The sequence below is a fragment of the Rhinolophus sinicus genome, chromosome 14 (genome assembly GCF_057876585.1).
Source record: "Rhinolophus sinicus isolate RSI-liver-muscle chromosome 14, RSI-T2T, whole genome shotgun sequence".
Lineage (NCBI taxonomy): Eukaryota > Metazoa > Chordata > Mammalia > Chiroptera > Rhinolophidae > Rhinolophus > Rhinolophus sinicus.
Window position 1 is genome coordinate 91408535 of NC_142514.1, and position 23744 is coordinate 91432278.

Below are 23744 nucleotides of genomic sequence, written 5' to 3' on the forward strand. Positions count from 1 at the left end.
CTTTCATTAGTTTTTAAGACTTTTTTAAGAAAAGGCACTGATAAAAATCGCTAACAGACCAAAATTTCTTAACCCTCTCCTTATAACATTTTCAACTCTTCAATGAATTAGGCTCCAAATCATTAAGTTCTCCATCACCTACAATATAAAAGCCCAAAGTGAGCTTTGTTCTAATAAAAGGTCTGGAAACTACTGACATCATCTTGTCTCATCTATCATTCATACACACACACACACACACACACACACACAAAGTTTGTAAATCCAAGAAAAGTTGTTTCACAAAAGTACACGTTTAAGTCATTGCGTTTAATTTTTACAAAGCTCTCAAAGTGTTCTGCTGTACTTATTTTAAAATTTGACTGAATTTCAGACTTTGAAAAGTTGCAAAACTAGTACAAAGTTTCCAGATACCCTTCACCCAGACTGCCCAACTGTTAACATTTATTAATTTGCTTTATTCTCTCTCTCTCTCTCTCTCTCTCTCTATATATATATATATATATATATCTGTATGTGTTTATATCTACCTATCAACAAATACATATTTGTTATATATACTTTTTGTGTTTTTATGACAAAATTACTTACATCAAAATATGCAGCAAACATATCATCAGATTCTGTAAACATATCAGGTGCCAAAAGCTTCTTCTGCGATGAACCTTAATGAAAATTAGCATTAATATTTGAAAAATGAAGAGATACAAATTAAAGCACAAATAATAAGTCAATGGAAAATCACTAATAGCAATTCAAATCTTTCTTCCTCTTGCACATCAGTTTTTCATTAACACCCAACTTAAAATCACTTTATAACACTTAAGATATATAAAGCTATCCACTTTTTATTAAAGGGTGCATTTCATAAAATTGAAAGACCTAATATTAATTATTTCACCAATGTTAAATTAATTTGCTAATAGCTACACAATTATTATGGAGTAAAACAAAAAAGCTCCTCTTTAAAAAAATTACATTTCTAAATTGCAACTTAAATCTCAAAAGTTTAATATCCTCACTACAGACATAGATCTATACGTATTTCTCTCCTAAGAAGTCCAATAACCACATAAAAAACTGGGCAAAAAAAGCTAAAAAGTTCCCAGAAAAAAAAGAATGCACATTAAAATTGCAATGAAATACTGTATTTCTTCTATGAGACTGGCTAAAAACCCGAAAGTATAACAACATTCTGTTAACAAGGCTCTGGATAAACAAGTACTCAGACATTGCTTGTGGGATGGCAAAAATTGTGCAACCATTATAGTGGGGAATTTGGAAATATATAGCAAAACCATATATTCATTAACTCTTCTGACCCAGCTATCCCACTTCTAGGAAACCATCTGAAAAACACAGTAGCAAGCATAAAAAATGATGTAATGTACAACACTATTATAACTAATGCTCCAACTGGGCACTCCAAGTTCCACTATTAGAAGACAGATTAAATAAACTGGCACGTTAATTACACTGAACTAGTATGCAGCTGTAAAAAGTAATGAGTTTGTATAGTATGCTTTTTTTGTGTGCCCATGTAGGTAGAACACAAATACATACACAGGAAATATGTTAATAATTTTAAAAAATCCAGAAATTAAAAATGAAAAGCAAATGAAAATAAACCTAAACCTATTACACTAGCAGTGTAACCACACAGGAGAATTATTTCAAATGACTTTAAAACACATTTAAGAGTTTATACCTTGGAATGCATCCTAAAGACAAAAAGAACCATTAAATTTCAAATTGCATTCAGATTTAATTAAATCATACTGACAACTGTGTATGAAAATTTCAAAATAATAACCTAAGTTACCGTGTTATCGGAACAAGTTTTTCACTGTAAAAGAAACAGATATATAAAATCTAAAATTAATAAAAACCCCACAATCTCACATTTTAACTGGCAATAACAGCATGAGCTCCTCCTTTCCAAAAACGTATGTATTTCCTAGCCATGTCCACAAAAAAGGCCAAGGAGTAATGGGTACCTCTAAGCACGCTGTGATCTCTAAATGGTGTTTCCTAATAACTGGAACCAGGGTTCCTTGGAGCAATTGCTGATCTGACTGTCATAAAAAAGGAGTCAGCTAACTACAAGCTGGGCCAAATTTGGCCCTTGTTTATTTTTGTATGGCCCATCTGTACACGTTTAAATGTTTGGGGAAAAACATGGAGATTTTATGACTCGTGAAAATTTCATAAAATTCAAATTTCGGTGTCCATATACTTTTTTGAGGAACACAACCATACTCATTCATCCATGCTGGTTATGGCTGCCTCTGCACTACAACAGCGGAATTCAGTAGTTGGAACAGAGGAAAAAAGTCTCAAATAATTACAAAAGCCTAAAATATTTACTATTTGACCTTTGACAGGCAGAAAATATTCCAATACTGATCCAGAAAGTAAAAAAGCAGACTACACAGTATGGGTCAAAAGACATTAAAAACCACTTAAAAGGGCTCTCTCCGTGCCTCAGCTGAAGAGAGAACAATCTGAGCTTCAAAAAGAAAAATGCTAGAAATGGATTGAAACACAAGAACAAAACAATATCAACTAAAACCCAAGAAAAACAACCAAAATCTCACTGGTCATCTGTGGAGGTTGCTAGGGCATCAACTCTGTTCTATGCCCAAAATTGGTCAATAAAGGAAGATAATCAAGCATTTACCATGCCTGTCCTGTATAAATGACATTTTGGGGTGACCAAAGAATGGAAAACACGACAGGCACACACCACATGCTACCTGATGTGACGCAAGTACACACCACCGCTTATGAAAAATGTTTGCCAAAAAAAATTAAACCTAAATCTATTGAAGTCTCTAACACTAAGAAATACTGAAGATAGAGGAAATAAGATAAAAGACACAAGAATGCAGTCAGAAAGTCAGAAAAGAAGTTTGCAGGACACATGACTCTGGTCTCTTCAAAAGTAAATGGCAGGGGGAGGATGAGGAAAGAAACTATTAAGACTCAGAAAGACTTAAGAGATATTCACCCCCAATACAGTTTGTGCATCTTATTTAGATTGTGATTCAAACCAACTGTTAAGTCTTTAACAAAGATACAAATGGAAATATTTACAGATGAAATGAAAACAATGGCTAGGCTGTGCTTTAAAATACCCTAGCAAGCAAAACAAAAGATAATGAGTATGTGGGAATTCAATATACTTTTCCGATTATATAACTAATAAAACACATTTTTAGAGAACATTCACTGGGATCCACTGAATATTGTATTACTATTAAGATTAGCAGGAGCCACATTCCTAGTCCCTTTTACTTTCCCCATCCCAAAATAATCTCTCATTATGAAGTTTACGGAGCTAAAAATTCAGAGAAAAGCATGGTCAGAACAAAAATCTAACTTACCATTATTTTGTTCAACTGTCATTAGATTATGCTTGGCTTTTACCGAGGCCTCAAATGTATCAACATTTTCCCGTTCATACTCTTTAACATCAGCAGCTACCCTTTCCAGAATGTCGTCTGGAGAAGGTGACCGTGTACGAGTACTGCTCTGGGGGCTGCTTGGTTCAGATGGCACAGACATATTGCTATCTTCAGCAAGATATTTATATTTCTGCAATAATAATACATTATTTTCATAAAATTTGATGCTATCTAAATGCATTTGCTTAGAGGTGCTGCATTAAAAAGTTAAGAGTCAGATAAAATAATGTTAAACCTTTTTTAAAGGTACTGATGCCTTGATTCAGATCCACAATCCCTTATACAGAATTCCAAAATCCACGAAACTCTAAAAGATGTTTTTATGTATGGTGTACCTTCATTAGGTGGCAAAATCTGACCAGAGCAGATGCGACACTATTTATAGTTTACCTCCTCAGCGTGAACATAACATGCCTCACTGCAGAAACACTAACATATTTGATGATGGGGTAATGTTCTAGACCCCACTAATAGGGTTAATACACACAGATACCTTTCTAAAATTCAAATATTACTGAGTTCTGAAGCACATTTGGCCCCAAAGCCAAATGAAGATAAAGGATTGTGGACCTGGGCAAGAACAAAAAAAGATTCAAGCAAGTTTTAAGGGATCTCAGTTTAATAACAATTTCATCAGTGCCCCAGAAAGTTAAGTTTCCTCTGGAATTCCCTACAGCCTCTGGTGATTCAAGTTCTCCCTTCACTCTGACATACAACTACCTAATTTATGGTTTGCTATGTGTATTTAGGTGAGCTGCCACGACTGTCCTGTCCCTTTGTCTGCTGTCCTTATAGCACCTAAACATTTTTCACGTCTTTCAGAATTCTTCCTTCCCATCATTAGAAGAAATTCTAATAATGATGAGAGAAGGCACTCTACAGGGACTGCCATCCACAAAAGATCTAGTGGCCATGGCTTTATCCCAGGACAGCCAAGGAAGAACTGACAATCTCCCAATGCAGCGAACCTTATCATTAAATGATCTTATCAACTATGCATAACACCCTTTCCCCACCTAATTTTTTAAATTGCATAGCTCTAAACTAGTCTTAAAATTATTTTTGAAATGTTCCAGTTAAACAATCACATTTGCATTAGAAAATTTGCCATTTTATTAGACATTAAAATGTTTGATTTTTTTTTCCCCAAAGTAACAGGCATAATTTATGCTAAACGAAATTCCTCCAATTTATTCTATACTCATTTATGAGGGCTTTTCTGTTCAATTAACTTAAAAAAAGCAAATTACAAATTTTATGTCTTAGAAAAGAGGTTTATATCAGCATCCTATGCATAACAAAAAGGGCAACCATTTCAATTTTATTAAGAAACTATCATTTTTCAAGACCTATTAAAATCGTTACCACTATCACTTCTTTGTTAAAATAAAAAACCTTTATCTTACTAAAATAGTGATTATTTAAAGAGTGAAGAAAATTTTACTAAAATCCCATACCTGAACAATTGCTTGCCTTTGTATCCTTCTCTGTTCTATCAGGGCCTCTTCATCTTCTTCCTCTACATCAAAGTCTTCAAGGCTTATAAAAAATAAAAATAAAAAATCACACATACATGTAATTAATTTCAAATATCCTTAGAGATTCCAAAATCATAATTTTATGTTTTAGAAATAAAAGCTGGAAAACCTAAGTCACCAGTAATTTCAAGCAAGTTTTAAGCCATCTTACTCTCTTTATCTCTCTTTCTAAACTGTCTCCATGCCTGGTTTGGAATGCTGGCAAGTAACTTAACCTTCTGTCTCATTCTTCTCACCTGTTTCATGGCACCAAAACTGGGAACAAAAGAAAGATCCCTAAATTTAAAAAATTTCATCACTGGCTCTGCCATGACCTTAATATTAGTAAAATTATTTCACCCCTCTACTATCAGTTTTCACACCTACAAAACAAGAGGGACAGACAAGTAAATTTCTGAGTTACAGAACCCTTTGAAAGCTATAGTTCTTTCCCCCATCAAAAATGCACATGTAAGCATTTGCATACAGTCTGAAGGGGAATGTGGCTCTACTTCCAAACCCTGCCCTAGACTGGTCCCAATTGTCCACGAAAGAACTCCTCCACAACCTGTAGGATCTCTGCAGGAGCAGCCTTTGCTATGATCTGCTCAATGTTCACTGCAGAAGAATAAGCAAACTGCACTCTGAAGGTGTCAGATTCGATGCACGAAGTGTGATCAAAAACTTTGGTGACTGTTTAAAAAAGTGATTACAGTGAAAGACACATTGCATTAATCCCCCTCAAAATACTCCCCCTCACTTCAAACACACTTATCCCATTGTTCTTGCCACTGTCTGAAGCAGTTCTGGAAGTCCTCTTTTGTGAGTGTGTTTAGTGGCGCTGTCATGGCTGCCTCTATTTCCTGAATCATTCTGACTATGGGAAGAGCCGAAGTCACACAGTGCCAGATGCGGTGAATAAGGTGGATGAGGACACACTGTAATGTTTTTATTTGACAAAAATTGTCATATACCAGAAGTGACATGTGACACAGAGCATTGTCATGATGATTATGGCACACTTCAAAACATACCTCTCAACCGTAGCTCACACCCGACTGACTACACCGAACAAGCTGAAACTTGTCACACAGTTACTAAGGTTCAATGTGCCACTTCCCAGATTGAAGATCTCTGCCTTTCCGTTGGATGGCACTTGGTAGCAGCATTCACCGTATTTTATAAACACAACAGAAAGACTCGCGTCACACATCACTTCTGGTACAGGAATTTCTGTCAAATAAAAACACTGCAGTGTGTCCTCATTCACTTTATTCACCGGATCAGGCACCATGAGACTTGTGGCTCTTCCCCAAAGTCAGAATGATTCAAGACATCGAGGCAGCCACGACAGCACAACTAAGACACACACAAAAGGACTTCCAGACTGCTTCAGAAAGTGGCAAGAACAATGGGATAAGTGTGTTTGAAGTGAGGAGGCTTAATGATAATGTATCTTTTACTGTAACAATTTTTTTAATTTAAAAATTCACCATATCTTTTGATCATACCTCGTATGACACATTTGTCCTACTCAATTTTCTTATCACTTAGTTCTTTAATCAGGATTTCCTGTTCTTAGCACTACTGACATTTGACAATTCATTGTGGGGAGCTGTCATGTGCACTGGAGGGTACTGAACAGTATCCCTGGCCTGTAGCCACTGGATGACAACATAAAGTCTTAGACGTTGCCAAATGGGGAGGTGAAATCACCCCCTTTTTGAGAACGACTGCTCGAAATAAGTCTTATTTATTTTTAAGATGTTCCATTTAGATAACTAAGTTCATATTTTTAAAAATTTCCTCACTATACTGTTAAACACTGAAGTGTTTCTGCATTTTTCCACATTTTAACAAGCATACCTGTCACCAGACAGCTTCAGCTGCAAAGATTGTATCATTTTACACAAACTAAAAAAATCTAAAATTACTATTAAAATTTCCCCCACAAAATTGGTAATTCAGATTGGCAGGACTATCTAATACGCCTGTTGTTCCTAATAAAAATAAAGAAGGGAAAGTTCGTAATAAAATGATGGCCTAATATTCACTCTAGCCAACAAATTCAGAAAACAGTAAGCTCTGCCATATAACCTATAAAATATGAACAAAAGACTAACTTTTATATTTAGGACCAAATGAAAGGGCTCACTTATAATATTCAGGTGGAAATTAAAGATTTTCAAGTCAAACAGTGTTTCTCTAAATTAGAAAAAGAAAATTATGAGAAAATTACACTCTTACTTATCATCAGATGAAGATTCTTGTTCAACTTTCATTCCTTCAGAAAGACTTCCTTTAAATTTATCTTCCTTCACTTTGCTTCTACTCCTACGTCTACGGCCCCCCCGTGATCGAGACCGCCTTCTCATGCGTGATCTGCTCCTCCGACCTCTGTCCCTATTTGAGAGGAAAAGATGAAGTCTACATTATGAAGGACCAAAACTCTAGTGCCAGCCATGTCTACGAAGTCTGACAATTAAGTTCGCAAACTTGCCACTGTGCGCTTACACTGGCAGCACTATACAAAAGGCTCAGTAAGGTTTCATGACCTTGGTATATCAGTGTCTCACAGCTGTGTTCGTGTCAATATGTGGTGGTGTCTTGCTGAGTGGTGTTCATTGTTGTTGCATGTTTTTGTGTGCCGTCATGAGAATGTCTAAGCTTGAATTAGAGCAACAAACAAACATTACGTTTCTTGTTAAACTTGGCAAGAGTGGAAGTGAAATCAGGGACATGTTAGTCCAAGTTTGTGGGGATAATGCCACGAAGAAAATGGCAGTGTACAAGGATTAAACATTTTTCTGAGGGGAGAGACTGCATCGTTGATGAAGAGAGGTCAGGGCAGCCAGTAACGAGCAGAACTGACGAAAACACTGCAAAAATTTGTCGAATTCTGCATCAAAATCATTGGCTGACTGTGAGAAGCATAGCAGACCAAGCAAACATCGACAGAGAAACATTTAGGAAAATCTTAACTGAAAATGTTGACATGAGTAAGGTATGTGCAAAAATGGTACCAAAGGAGCTCACCAATGAACAAAAGCAAGCAAAGGAGAGTCGAAGTTTGCCAAGACCTTGTGGAGAGGCAAAACGATGTTTTGGGCCGTGTTACCACTAGTGATGAAACATGGTGTATCAATATGACCCTGAAACAAAGCGTCAAAGTGCACAATGGAAGTCAGCCAATTCTCCCCGACCAAAAAAGTTCAGTCAGTCCAAATAAAGAGTCAAAAACGATGTTGCTAACCTTTTTTGATATCAGAGGGATTATTCATTATGAATTTGTATCAACTAGACAAACAGTTAACCAAGTTTACTATTTGGAAGTGCTGAAAAGGCTGTGTGAAAAAGTTAGACGAACCTGAACTTTTCGCCAACAATTCATGGCTCTTGCATCACGACAATGCACCAGCTCACACAGCACTGTCTGTGAGGGAGTTGTTAGCCAGTAAACAAATAACTGTATTGGAACACCCTCCCTACTCACCTGATCTGGCCCCAATGCCTTCTTTCTTTACTCGAAGAGAAAGGAAATCTGAAAGGAAGACATTTTGATGACATTCAGGACATCAAGGGTAATACGACAACAGCTCTGATGGTCATTCCAGAAAAAGAGTTCCAAAATGGCTTTGAAGGGTGAACCAGGCACTGGCATCAGTGCATAGCTTTCCAAGGGGTGCGCTTTGAAAGTAACCGTAGTGATATTCAGCAATGAGTTCTGTAGCAATTCTCTAGGATGAGTTCGCAAACTTAATTGTCAGACCTTGTATACTCTCCAGCAGGAGATAAGAGGATTCTGGAAAACTCACCAGCCTCAAAGAAAAGATGTATAGTTGCTGATATGCTAAAGTTCTATATTATCAGAATGGAAGAAAGCTTCTATTCAGCTTTCTCATTGCTTAACTTGATATCATAACAGGCAGCAAGGAAGAATCAAGCTATCTGAGGAAAGTCTTCAAATGAAAAGATAAATAAGCAGCAAAAGAAATACGGGAAGAAACAAAGTACAGCTGATTCTTGAACAACACTGTTTCAACTGCATGGGTCCACTTATATGCGGAATTTTTTTCAATAAAGTATTCTCTCTTAGGATTTTCTTAATATGTTCTTTTCTCTATTTTTATTGTAGGACTACAGTATATAACATATATAAAATACAAAACATGTTTTAATCAACTGTTTATGTTATCTGTAAGGCTTCCAATCAATACTAGGCTATTAATAGTTAAGTTTGTGGAGAATGAAAATTTATAGGTGGATTTTTGATGTATCCTATGTTGTTCAAGGGTGAAAACTACAGGTAAGAAAATAAAACTATAAAGAACAAAAACTCCACAAAATAAACTCTATCATCTTTGACATAAAGGTGCTATTTCCATAACACAAAAGTTAAATGTTATAACAGCAGACCAGGTCTTGGAAATAAAATGAGCTAGGAGGAGGGAGCATCGGAAGGATAAGAAGGTAGAATGAGAAAATCTCTTAGACTGAAAGTAGAACAAAACGACAAACATAAAAGATGAGTAAGAAAAAAAAAAAAATCCGTGGAGTAATACAGAAGGTCCATTGGAAGGGGAAAAGAACCCAGGAAATGATGGGAAAGCAAACAAAAACAGAAACGTAAGAGAGATTTCCCAGAATAGGCAGCCATAATCTCCCTGCTTTAAAGAGCCCATCTAGTGCCCAGCAAAATTAATGGAAAGAAAAGCCACACATTAAGGCACATTATAGTAAAATTTCAGAACACAAGACATTTATTATCAAAAGACGAGGGAGAGGGGAAAAAGAGCAAGTCCTGTAAAACTGCCCAGAATAGGACTTCTCAATAGTAATACTGGAAACTAGAAAACAGTGAATAACAATTTCAAAATTCTAAAGGAAAAGTGATTTCAACCTTTAATTCTATTCCTTGACACATCAGCAATGAGAATAAAAGGCATTTTTTAGAAACACAGGTCCCAAAAAATGTCCTTTCATGTACTTTCCTCAGGAAGCTATAGGAGATGCATTACCAAAGCAAGGAGGTAAAACACTGAGTAGACACTGGACAGAGGAACTTGGAATCAGAACATAAGAGAGAACAAGGCAGGGGAAAAGGGAAAACAAATACTACAATGATGTTACTGTATAAATAGGCCCATTGGTCATTTTGGAGCCAGAAGACTAAGAGCATTAGAATTAAGGTCCCCCGACTATTTGCTCAGCAATGAACAATATACTTATGATCATAATGATTGTATCTGGAAGTGTACAGAAAGGTGATGAAATCAGGCAGAAGAGAAACATGTGAGGGATAATACTGCCCCAAGTAGGAAATTAATAGATAATATGGAAATAACTTTGAAAAACTTAAACATACACACTCTTAAGACAACGCATTTCTACTTCTAAGAATCTAGTATATAAAAATACTCAAGATAAGTAAAGATATACCCAGTGGCTACAATAGAAGCCTTTGGTGTACTGTCTCTTTAATGTGTAGATGTATTTTTAAATTGCTTCCCTGCTGCAGAAACCAAGCTTTTTGATTAACCAACTAACTACTGACTACTTGTGCTTCACATAAAATGGTTTCCACTACTGTGAATTAAAAAGGTCTTTCACACCTACTGAGGATATCATCTCAAAGTTGTGTTCTTAAGGGGACCAAATACAAGTTAACAGAACAATAAACACAGAATTGTAAGACAGACAGGAAACGGGGCTGCTTATTTATTACCCTATGATCTATCCTGATAGTTAGAAAAAAAATTCTAAGCCTAGTTCATTTAGTATTTATCTCTTTTTAAAATAGAGGGAAAAAAAGTCCTACTTTTTAGATTGAGTTATTAATGAACACTGATTTATTTAAATTTGAAGGAAAACTATATTAAAGAAAAATCAATGCATATGAAATATCACACATTGGTAAAAGGAAATTACATGGGATCACAGCTAATTTTTTTCACAGAGTAGAGTCTTTTAAGAAAACCTACCAACTGAACTGATATGGAGCTTCAAAAACATTCAGAGTTTAATGAATCAAAAGGATAACATATGTAATATATCTTTACCTTCTCCGAGGAGACCTGCTTCTTCTTCTGGGAGACCTGCTACGTCTGAGTGGGGAACGAGACCTCCTTCTAATGGGAGATCTACTGGCTCTTCTTCGGGTTGGAGACCACCTATTGATCGGGCTGGCATCTTTTGATCTTTCACGTCTACTGAGGATATCATCTCGAGGTCGTGTCCTTAAGGGGACCAAATACAATAGAAAAATAAATCAAATAAAAGTAAACGCATTTTTCCTACATGTAATGAACATCTTAAGAAAGCGCAGGCTATTACAGTGATTATTTTTTAAACCCTTTTTTGTGCTTTTAGGCATTTTTTTTCCTAATTTTCTATAATTAATGTTTATAACTTTTGGAATCATTGAAAACAATGTTACTGGGGAAAAAATTCTGTCTTTTCAAAATGTTAGAAGACACTTTTAAAAACAAATTTTCAGGGGTGGCCGGATGGCTCAGTTGGTTAAGAGTGTCAGCTCTGAACAGCAGGGTTGCTGGTTCGATTCCCACATGGGATGGTGGGCTGTGCCCCTGCAGCTAAACATTGAAAACGGCCACTGGACTTGGAGCTAAGCTGCGCTCTCCACAACCAGATTGAAGAACAACAACTTGGAGCTGATGGGCCCTGGAAAAATAGTTCCCCAATATTCCCCAATTAAAATAAAACAAAATAAATTTTCACATTAAAAATGAAAAGAAAGTAAAGATAGTAAACACAAATTAACATGTTTTGTAATGAAACAAATTCAAATGATTATAAAAACACTGGTATTATGGTAGGCACACAATAAAAAGTCTATTTACTTTGGTCTCACAATTTGAATAATTAAAGACTATTTATATGGTTAAAGCGACCAATTTCAATTTCAGATAAACAACTGACAACTTCTCAAATATCCCATTTCCTAAGTTTGAAGACTGTTTTATGTCTAAATTTTGACATTTTTGCAATTAAGTCTTAATTTTACTACACTAATTACATATAATAGCACCTTGCAATTAACATTACCATAGAACAAAGAAAATATATAAGGGTTTAGGGAAAAGGACAGTGCATCTAGTCATGAAAGTACATATTGGTATAAATTTCCTAGAAGGAAATTTGGCAGTAACTTTCTAAAATGTAAATGTACATAATCTTACACTTTGAGATTTCACTTCTGTGAATCTATTCTACAAAAAAACTCAACACATAACCTGTGGATAGCTTTACATATAATCACAAAAAACGGGAATCAACATAAATTTTCATCAGTTTCAACAAGGGAATGATTAACTGTATTATGGAATATCTACACTGTGAAATATGGTGTTGTTATATACAGAATTTAAAAAGATCTTTACGTACTATCACAGAAGTGTTCAATGAAAAAAGCAAATCATTGTTAATAGGAATACTATGATTCCATTTTTGTAAGAAAAAATTCATATAATTGTATTGGCATAGAAAAAGGCTAGAAAGACATATTCTTCTTAAGAGTGGTAGTGGACGAAAGAAGGACAGAATTTACATGCTTCTGCATTATTTGAATTTTTAATATTTCTTCTATAGTTAAAAAAATAATTTTTGTTTCAAAAATTTAACTCTAGTCCTTAACAAACTCTTCAAAATTTCCTTCTCAAACTGAAAGAAAATTGACAGAGACCAGGATCATTAAGAAACACTTTAGGTAACATAACCCGTAAAACTAACAACGGGCTCAATGAAGGAAAGTTAAAGGAAGAAAGGAAATGCCATTTCATTACAATGTCACTTAGAAGTAAAGAATCAAGAGGATCTCTTAAGATAGAACACTTCGAAAAGCGCATTCTTGAAATTTCTTGAAAATATGACTTAAACTTAAGCTTATATTTATACACACTAAATATTAATATGCAATAATAAATGGCTAGGAATTCAGATTATCTTTACATAGAATAAGGCAACAATATTTTAAGCGAAACTTGGCCAATAATTTTACATGCCTAATTACTGAATATACAGATGTTTTAAAAATCTGTTTCTAAAGTAGTTTAGACTAAACAACTCCCTGCGCTGCCCCACCAAAATCCTTTCTGTGCCTTAACTTATTAATTCTATGATCCTAGTAAATAACCTCTCAGTCTATTTTTTCATTTATAAATTAAATGAGTCACTCCAACTCATGAGGAGAGATAATTACAATTTATGAGAAAAGAGCCAATGGACCAAATGTGTGATGCAAATATGATTTTCATTATTATTGGTAAAAAATAAAATCTTTTCTTACTCTATTCTTCCTAAATTTAAGAGGACTAATTTTTTTTTTCCAACTATGAGATTATATATGAATTAGTAACAGAAAAAAATTTCCACGTCCAATTTTGGGGCCAAAAAAATTAGTTCCAATTTATATTGTTAGAATTCAAAACTACGCCAATTCAAGAGATTAGACAGATCACAATTCTTACAACTGATACGTCCCTTTATTAAAGTTAAAAATACCAGCCTATAATACTGTTCAATGAATCCCAACTACAGAAATTACTCCCTCGTAATAAACGGGTATACATAGTTTTAACAGCCAAATTAGTTGGATTTAAGAGTCTGCAAATTAAGACACTAAATAATTTGAAAAAAACCTGATTCTGTCAACAAGTTCAGTATTTATAAATTACCCAAAATCAAGATACACACTGACAAAAGTGCGAGTATTAATATAGTGGAATGGATAATTAAAACTATAAATCTCATTACTATCTCATCTTTTATTATCCACGAATTCTAGTTTCTTTAAAATCTGGTGCATTGGTAAAAAGCACTAACGTTTTGAAAACACATTACCTTGGAGAAGAAAGTCGTCTCCTTTCTGGTTCTCTTCGTTTTCTTTCCAAGGACCGGCTCTTGGCTCGTCTACCAGGAGACAGAGTTCGAGAAGGTGATTTGCTCTGCTTAGACCTTCTATCATTTAAAAGTGGAGATCTACTTCTTCTTGATTTTTCACGTTGTTTCGGAGACAGACTTCTTCTTTTCGGACTACGGCCTGGTCTTCTACTGGGTGACCTATTTTCTTTCCCAGAAGAAGCATCTTTAGAGGGAGATTTAACTGGCTTCTTTTCTTTATCAGTTTCAGACCGTTTTGATTTTCTCTCTTTGGACCGTGACCTTCTGTCTTTGGATTTACCTCTTAAGTCAACTGGGGACCTGGATTTTTTGCTTCGATCACGACTTCTACTTTCATTTATAATTGGGGATTTTTTCCTATCCTTTGACTTACTTTTATCGTCAATTTTAACCTTGTCATCAGTAGGAGATCTGGCCTTCCCAATTTTCTCTTGAGATCGCCTTCTTAGGGTAGGAGATTTTGATTTTCTTGCTTGATCTTGAGACTTACTTCTTTTGGATGGACTTTTGGACTTTTTCCTCTCCTTTGATTTGCTCCTAGTTGTCTTCTCTTTAACTATTTCAACACCTCCCTTAGTTTTCTTTTTATCAGACCTATGTCTAGTCCGTTCTTTGGATCTGCTTTTACTTCGCTTTTTTGTACTATTTTTATTGTCTATAAGTTCAAGTTTTCCCTTTGTAGTTGAAGATCTAATACTAGACCTATTTCCATTTCTTGCCTTTTCATGAATTTCTCCCTCTTCTTCAGAGCCAGACTCATAACCTTGTAATATGAGCCCCATTCCAGACTGGACCTTTCCTTCCATTAACTCATTATCAAGTTCAGCTTTAATCAAGGCTCTCTGTTTTTCCAAGTCTTCCAGCAAAGCTAAGTCATCAAGTTTAGTTCTTTTTGCTGGAGACATCCCTTCTTTGTCAGAAGCATCAATAACCTCTTTTCTTTTGTGTTTCTTATGTTTATGCTTATGTTTATGTTTTTTATCCTTGTCTTCTTCTGAGGAATGTTTATGTTTCTTATGTTTACTTCTGTGTTTATGCTTCTTTTTTTTGTGACGACTGTGCTTATTTTGAGATTGATCTTCTGATACTTCTCCATTTTCTTCATTTACGCTTTTTTCAGAATTATCAGCATCCTCCATCCTATAAATGTATCAAACACATTTTAAAATCATATCATTTACCAAGCATTCAGTCAATAAAATAATGATAAAATACATCTCAATGTAATATATGAAATATTTTTGTAACAGCTTTAGACATTTATTTTAACAGTATATGGCAAGAACTGAGTTGAATGGTGAGTTAAACTTTAATTTGTTTCTAATGGTTGAACTCAAACACCAAAAGTATTAGAGGAAATACATAACAGAAAAAGGGAATCCAAACCAGGTAAAATGTTAGTATTGATTTAGTTAAAGTCACTCAATAACTTGATTAGTAAACCAGCATTTCCCACACAGACTTAACACCAAAGGAATCCCCCATTTTCTTTTTTCATAAAACATACATACATATATTGGGAGACAAATCTCTTTCTCTACTTGAAATTCAGAAGCATCATTTTTTTTTTTTTTTAATCTCTAGAGCCAATATTGAGCTATACACAAATAAGCCCTCTATCACATGTATAGGTGGCTGATGTTAACAAATACAAATACACCTCCAAGGTAAACTAACCGGGGGTTTTAGAACTCTTAGCCTGCTGCAGCGACTGAGCAATCATGTGGTATTAGGTTGAACCACATCAAAGGGTCTTTTGCAGGTCAGCAGTAGTCCGAAATTAGCAATTACACATGGTTCGACCCAATATTTGTTCAGTGGGCTATTTAATCACTCTAAATTTCAAATGAGAGATTAGTTTCCCAAAATATGTGCATATTAATAGGTGGCTTTTGGGCTATGCTGAGTTAGAATTTATGCTTCTAAATTATTTTGCTAAATCCTTGCTGTTCAGTATTGCCAGATTAAACACAGACTACAACAGCAATATTTAATTTTCCACTTTAAAGTCACTACATAATGAATCATCACATCCTAGAATATGAGACCCAAACCAGACTTTAAATTATCTAGATTCAAGCCATCATACTATTTTTGTAGGAAAATATGGTTAATTTTGTACAAGTCCTTCAAATTATATACTTTTAGTAAGTTTATTATTTGTGCGATACAAATAGCTCCTTGCAAGTTAAGAATTAATGAATCTATTCACTCAATCTCTTTTAACATTTATTAAAATCACCTGTACTTAGTGTAGACATTAAGCTAGGAAGCAGGAAAACGAAGACGTACAAGACCAACACCTGCCTCCCTCAAGGAAATTACAGTCCAGTGGATAAGAAAGTCCCATAAAACACTGGAGAAGTGTAATTATAAAGATATGAATAAGGACATTATAGGAACACTGAAGGATCACCTAAAATCATTTTGAAATGATCAAGGAAGGTGTCTTGTAGGAGATCACAGGAAAACCCAAGCTATTAGTTAAGCAAGATCTTTGTCTTTATCTGGCAGGTACATGGATTTAAAAATAACACTGTGAGTAATACTGTCCTAGAGAATGAGTAGAAAATTACCAGAAGGGGAAAGGGTACTCTAGGGGGGGGAAGTGACAAAAGGCATAGTTACATATAGCAAACTACAAGCAGATCAGTGTTGCCAGGGCATCAAACTTGTGAAAGAAACTGATCTAATAGAGGTTAAGATCTCAGTGGACCAATTCCAGGAGATGACAAGACATACTGTGAGATTCTGGGAGTGAATGGTTGAGATAGAGTTACAGGCTCACTGGAGTCAAAGGCCCAGGAACTGCAAGGTCAGGTTGCTGGATGGGTTGTCTGTAATGACACTGCCATTCTGTCAGGGGCTGGCAAGAGGCTGGCTCTCCAACCAGGTCTGTATTCAATAAAGGACACACTGGAAGTATGCTTGAAAAGTTATTAACTGACAACAATGAGGGGGTATGGAAAACATATAACTACCACCTGGCAAGAACTTTAAATTTTTGGATGTCAGACTGCCAATCTCCATTTCTGGTACTATACTGGGGGCGGGGGGGGGAGGGTAATGAAGAGAGCTACAGAGAAATCTGCGTCTACTGGTGAGAGTCAGGTTTTAGTTTGAGCTGACATCTTTCTAATGGGGTATATAGGAGACATAGAATAATGTTCTCTGGATCACCAAATGTTCTCAAAGACTTGGAAAAAGAAAGTGTAATATCTCTGTATTAACCAAAAAAAACCCATAGGGCTCGATTGTGGAAAAGGGAATCACAGATTTAAGTAGAAGATACAAAGACATTTCAACTTTGTATAGGCTACACCCTCACGTAGACAACTACAACTACCTTCCTCTCCAAGAAATATATCATCCTACAATCTAGAAGTTGGGGTATATGTTTATTTCTCTGAACCCTGACTCACAGGGGGAAAAGTCAGACAAAAATTGAATTAGACTAATTCAAGATATGGAGAATCTTTTTAAAGGTTAAGAATGGTTTTCAGGTATGTAAAATCTAAGTGCTAAAAATACAAAGTTCAGGTCAAGCTATTTAAAGACCATCTAAGTATCCAGAAGAAAAAGGATAGTTGGGTGGTTAAGCAGTCTCCAGAGCCAGACCACCTGGGTCCAAATCCTGGTCACACTACTTAATAGTTGTGTGGTCTGAGGCACTTTTAAGATCTCTCAGATCTGTGGGCACCCTATGTATAAAACGGAGAAAATATAAAAATAGCACCTACCTGAAAGCATGTTGTAAGGATTGCTCAGGGTAGTAGACGCTATTAAGGCTTACAACAGTGCCTAGCACGACCCAAGTGCCCAAAAAGTAAATTGTTATTAATGTTCAGATACTGGATAAATATATTTCCTTATCATGACACTAGAACTGGCAGGGCTAATACTAAAAAACGTATTTTAAGGAATACTGTCAAAGAGCATGTATTCTAGAGTCTAACTTGTTAAAAAGCTGCCTCCAACATGGCACACCTAGTATAACCTTAGGCAAGATACTTTGTGCCTCAGTTTCCTCAACTGTAAAAACTGGGGAAATAGTATTGACAAATCAGAAGTTTGTCTTGGCAATGAGTTCACACTCTCAAGAAATGAGTTTAGCTGTCAAGAAATATTGTCTCTCTGTCTCTATGACAGATGAAATGTTAAGGTTTAGGGAGGTTTAAGGAACTTGTCTAAGGTCACACATACATCAAGCTAGTGAGAAGGCTGATATTACATTCCAAGTTAGTCAAGAGCTCTTCCATTTGATGGAAGATGCTTTTAAAACGACAGAACATATCACTACTCTGTGTGACACTGATTATTGCTTCCTACCTATCCAGAGTAAAAACAAAGCCTTTACAAGGCCCCATACTCGCCCAATCTCCCCAGCACTTTGAACCTACTACTTTCCTTCCTCACTCACTCTGCTTCAGCCACACTGCTCTCCTTGTGAACAGGTATACGTGTAGCTCAGGGCCTTGGTACTTGTAACTGTTTCCTCTGCCTGGAATACTTTCCCCTGGTTCCTATGCCAACCTCAGCTCTTTGTGCAAATTACACTTTCTTAGTCAACCTTCCCTGACCAATTCATTTTAATCACAACCCCCACCCTACCATACATACATTCCCTTTCTTTGCCTAATTCTTCTCCAAAGTAATTGCCACCACCTAATATTATTCCTGTTTGTCACTCCCTATCATCATATAAACCCTATGAGAGCACAATTTATAGTAGGTACTCAAGAAGTTGTTTTATTCAATTAAATGACTTATATAGAATAACATACAACACTGTATTCATTAGACTACAACTGATTTACACTGGCTACACTATATACTCTTACCTCTTGACGCAAACATTTTGCTTTTGCTTGGGTGTATCTCCAGTGCTTCACATAGTGTACACACCTATTTCTTGAATGCAATACCCAAACGATTTAATCACACCCCCTCAACACCCTAAATCTGCACTTTTCAAACGCTTTCCACAATTTACAAGTCTTCCAAAAAGTTTCATTCAAAATTCTTAAAGAGTTTACCCACAGAGGAAGTAATTTCCTTCAAAAGATTATCTCGCTCCTAAAGCTTCTGAGAATCAGGACCTACACCATGATGCCCAGTGTTACTTAGTCATTCTCTTGAGTGACCCCAGTTTCTATTGTAATTTAATGAATGTTATCTCAAGAAATGACTAGGGTACTGACAAAAATGTTACAAGCACTCAGGGCCAACTAGGTTAACCTTAATAATCCTAGAGTTCTCCTACAACGGGTTTGGGCACACGGCAGACCTTCACCCTCCTCAGGCGATCTCTAAGGCAAATTTCATAGAAAATAACAACTGAAGTCTGACTAGGTAAATCAGGAAAACCTGAACTCAATGTATCAATGACATAACATATTACATATAATAATCTTGTGCTAGGGCAGCTAATTTATCAACAACTTTCTTCTAAAGCTAGGGAAAGGTTTCTTGTTAAGAAATCTGATAGTCTTGTTCACAAGTACCCTTATGGTAGCTACGTCAAAATGCCTACGTCATTCACCTCACTTCATCTCATCATGTAATCACTGTACCTTCACAAGAAGGATGAGTAAAGATATTCTGAGAGCAAGAAACCACTCGCATAACTTTTATTACAGTATGTTGTTATAATTGTTCTATTTTAGTAAGTTATCACTGTTAAGTTCTACTTTACCATAGATGTGTATGTATAGGAGAAAACAGTACAGGTATACCTTGGAGATACTATGGGTTTCGTACTATACCATCGAAATAAAGTGAGTATCACGATAGTCACGTGGATTTTTTTGGTTTCCCAGTACATATAAGAGTTGTTTACACTATACTTTTGTCTTTTAAGTGTGCAACAGCTTTATGTCTAAACCCAGTACAATCCTTTATTAAAATATACTTTACTGCTGAAAAATGCTAACCATTATCTGAGCTGTTACAATAGTAACATCAAAGATCACTGATTACACATCAACATAATTTAATAACACTATCATTTGAAAGATTGTGAAAATTACCAAAATGTGACACAGAGACATGAAGTGAGCAAATGCTGTTGGAAAAATGACACCGACACACTTGCTCCAGGGCAGGGTTGCTACAAATCTTCAACTTGTAAAATGTATTATCTGTGAAGTGTAATAAAGTGAGGTATGCCTGTATAGGGTTTGGTACTGTCCATGATTTCAGGTATCTACTGGGGGTCTTGAAATGTATCCCTGTGAGTAAGGGGGACGCCTATATACAAATTCCATATATACAAATTTACATTTTGCAACTGAATATTACACATTTAGCAGGTACATGTCTCTACCAACCTGGTCTGTAACAGGTTCATCATAAAACAAAACTGAGAGCTGAGTAACATCCTTCAAATCACATTATTTGGAACAGAGCTTAATTAGAAGTGCTGACAATATGGCACTATTTAACAGTATATATTTGTTTTTTCAAATGCAATATACAAGTTTCACCATTCAAACAATCCAGGTCTTGGAGCATCTAGCACAATGAAAATAGCCATGGAACAATTTTAAAATAAAGTGACCAATTACCAACCACTAGTGTTATTTTAACTTCCTCTGTCACGTGTTTTTTTCAATGAATATTCTTTTCAACATCTTATTTGGAGGGCATGCAATTTATGCTTTGAAGACAGAGAATGGTGAGCAAAGTGAATGCCATTGCTTCTTTACAAAGAAAGTAATTCGGCCTGTTTCTCTAACAAGTTAAACTACTTTAATACAGAACTAGTTAGATGTAAAAATAAGAATGAATTTAAAAGACCAACTGGTGTTAAAACAAACTCTTCAGCCTACACCTTTTCCAGATTAGGTTTGGGAAATTAAGCTTCCAAGAATTAGAACTGTCACATCAAAAAATGGCTTTTTCTGGGACACTGAAAATAAATAAAAATGATTTCAAACCTTAAAGGCTATTTTTAAAATTATCCACAATATGTAGTGGCAGACAAGACCATATAGTAGTTAGGAGCAGGGTTCTAGAACCAGACTGCCTGGGTTTAAATCTTGGATCTGTCACCTTGGACAAGTTAACTTAATTTCTCTGTGCTTCAGTATCATCATCTGTAAAACATGGGCGATAACAGTATCCACTACCATGGGATTGTTATAAGGATTAAATGAGTTAATATCTGTTCAGTGCATATAAGTCAATGCATATAAAAATGTAAATGTTTAAAACCATCAAAAAGGCTGAGCTGAAGAGACTGACAAATATAAAAGTCACTAAACAGCCTTCAGGAAGCTTGAAAACTGCTTTTTATATTTACTCTTTCTAAATGTTTTACTTTGAATAGATTCAATATAAACTATTCAGTGTCTTCTAAAGAACTGTTTAGACACTATATTCCAGCATTCACTATGAGCAGTATACACAGCACTTGCTTTCGTATCAAATTATTATTTTCTTTGCTAATCATTTTCAAATAATTGAAAGTGGAACACATATACGCCAAATATTCCATTTGTACCAAGTGTTCTGTGGGAAGTGGAGGTAGAATTAAGGACTATCTCAGTGTCATTCATATTGCAGAGACCTAAATAAAGTTATTTATTACTATCAAATGTAGGATTTCAATGTGAATAAAATATGCCTGAACCACTCCTCAAAATGAATCTGAAGCATCCCTGAAATCAAATGAATGGACATATTGCTTTAGAACTTTAAACAGATTACTACAATAATCAACTGCATAGCATTAGATTTGTACTGTACTGGCATAAATACTGTAACTATGCCACACTGTGAACTCGACAGAAACAAAGGCAAAGTCTTGTTAAAACTTTAGAATCCATTTGCTGTCTTCTAAGTCAAATTGTGAAAATAATAAAGCAGCTTTCAAAAACCCTTTACTAAAAACTTAGTGTAATTCTGTCTAGCTGAGTAAAGCAAATGATTGAAGGATCCAGAACTCTGGCACAGCAATGAAGTGTTGGGCCGTCTGGTGGCAAAGATTTCTCCTATCTTTCAATCCCAAGTTGCTGGGAGACTATATCTACCTCTTTCCAAAAATGGCTGGAAACATATCAGATTATGCTCGTGCAAAGAACGGTCGCTATAGAAATATTGTTTTAAAATCCATTCTCTTTTATGTTCTTCAATTTTCCTAGCATAAACACAAAAACAAAATACTGCTTTCAGTTAAGCAATGGTTAGCCTTTGCAGCATATACAAGTATGTTTTTACTCGACCACATCGATTCTTACATTTGCTTAATTATACACAAAGTACTTGAGTTTGGAAGTAGTTAACAATTTCCACTACTTCTTCCACTAGTTCTCCCAAAAAAGCCTTACAAACTCAGGACAAAAATGCCAGGTCTCAAAACCAAGGACTTAATCTTACTTTGTCTTACGTTAACAAATTGGCAAATGCTGTCAATAGGCGGGGGGGGGGGGGGGGGGAGGATGGCTGGGGGATACCGGGTGAATGCTGGAATAAAGAAAACAGGGGTGGGGAGACGGAGTGCACAAACTATAGCAGGGGATGGTCAAACAGGATGGCCTTAGCACCCCTTTTCCTCTCCGCTTTCTGGTCCTAAAACGGACACCAGTAGCAGGAGGAGCCAAGTACTGCATGCCGAAGAAAAGTCTTAGGGCTTGCTCCGCTGCCGCCACTGCCCGTTGGGTGCCTACCCAGGGAGCTCCGCTCGGTCCCGGAGGGAGGAATAGAAGATGCGACCGCACATTCGGGGTAGCCGCCGCGCGCACGGGACCTGTAGGGGCCGCTCGCGCCTATGCTTCCCAGGGCAACGACGCGCGGCAGGCCGCGGCCGCCTCCGACCCAACAGACGCGGCCTCGGGGACAGCGAAGCTTGCAGGCCACGCTTCCCGCCCCACAACGTATCGAGCGGGGAAAGGCAAAGTTTGGCTCTCGCCGTTAGGCCTGAACTTTCCCGCCCTACTGTGCAAGTCTCCACCGTCTGCCACTCGGCAGTCCCCAGGGCTCCGGCCTTCCGTACCACTCAGAGACTACTTACTCTGGCTGTTCCCGCAGAGACTGAGCCTCCGCAGCGGCCATCTTGAACTTCCTGACTCCTCCGCGGCGGTGGCGGCGGCAGCCCGGACCGTGGAGGCTAGTGGAAGTAGAGGAAAAGGGAGCAGAGCCGTCGCGCATGTGCTAACCGCGTAAAGCACCGTGGAGCTCTGAGTCCGCTCTAAGAATCCGGATATAAAAGTGCATCCGGGGACAGCGCGCACGAACGTCATGACGCAACTTCCGGGACGAAGGGGCGTCGGGCGGTGTAGGCGGTACCTGCTAAGGGTGTAAGGCCGGGTTGTTTAGGCTGACTGGTCAATGTCAGAACCGAGCCCTTAGTTCTCGAAACTTGCTGGGGACGAATACAAAGGGATTGAGAAACCGGTATCATGTGTGCGGTTCCGGGGACTCGTTTCATTGTGGGCGCAGAAGTTGAGTTAAAATTCTCAAACGAGGGCAAACAAGATGATATTGCTTCTGGGCTGCGTTGGAGGCATAGTGAGTGCCTTTATACCGGTTAGTTAATTCTATCAGAGGGAAAATTTGTGGAAAGGCATATTAAGAAGACTGTAAAATTAAGGCCGCACCTTTAAAGTAAATTCATTTTACTATGTAACTATTATTGATACATTTATTTGAAAGTTTTGAACTTTGTTTCAGCTTTTGCTAAATCCAGGGGAAAGGATTCAGGAGTCATTAGGTTCAGTGGTTCTGTGAACTGAATTAGTAATGTTTTTGGTTCACATTATCTGATTTGTGTTTTTCTATAATAATAAACTCTACAGCAATGGGACTAAATTAAATATTGTATGAGAAATCATTTACTGGC

The 23744-nt window shown here is 36.5% G+C and overlaps 1 protein-coding gene across 8 annotated transcripts in view; it reads right to left on the reverse strand.

Moving 5' to 3' along the window:
• Positions 1-23122, reverse strand: part of PRP4K (pre-mRNA processing factor kinase PRP4K) — a 34187-nt gene extending 11065 nt beyond the window's left edge. For 4 of the 8 annotated variants that reach the window (XR_012497341.1, XR_012497343.1, XM_019752367.2 and 1 more), the window contains exons 1-8: positions 22917-23122; positions 13844-15043; positions 11044-11220; positions 8478-8525; positions 7232-7387; positions 4925-5006; positions 3387-3597; positions 592-665 (exon numbers count right to left, since the gene is read on the reverse strand). Coding sequence is in view for 3 of the 8 variants with exons in the window: in XM_019752367.2 (XP_019607926.1) it covers positions 592-665; positions 3387-3597; positions 4925-5006; positions 7232-7387; positions 8478-8525; positions 11044-11220; positions 13844-15043; positions 22917-23053 (2085 nt within the window). In the remaining 5 variants the exon portion in view is untranslated. The remainder of the gene's footprint in view (positions 1-591; positions 666-3386; positions 3598-4924; positions 5007-7231; positions 7388-8477; positions 8526-11043; positions 11221-13843; positions 15044-22916) is intronic. The other 4 variants (XR_012497344.2, XR_012497342.1, XR_012497345.1 and 1 more) reach the window with 1 other exon arrangement.
• Positions 23123-23744: the final 622 nt, after the last annotated feature.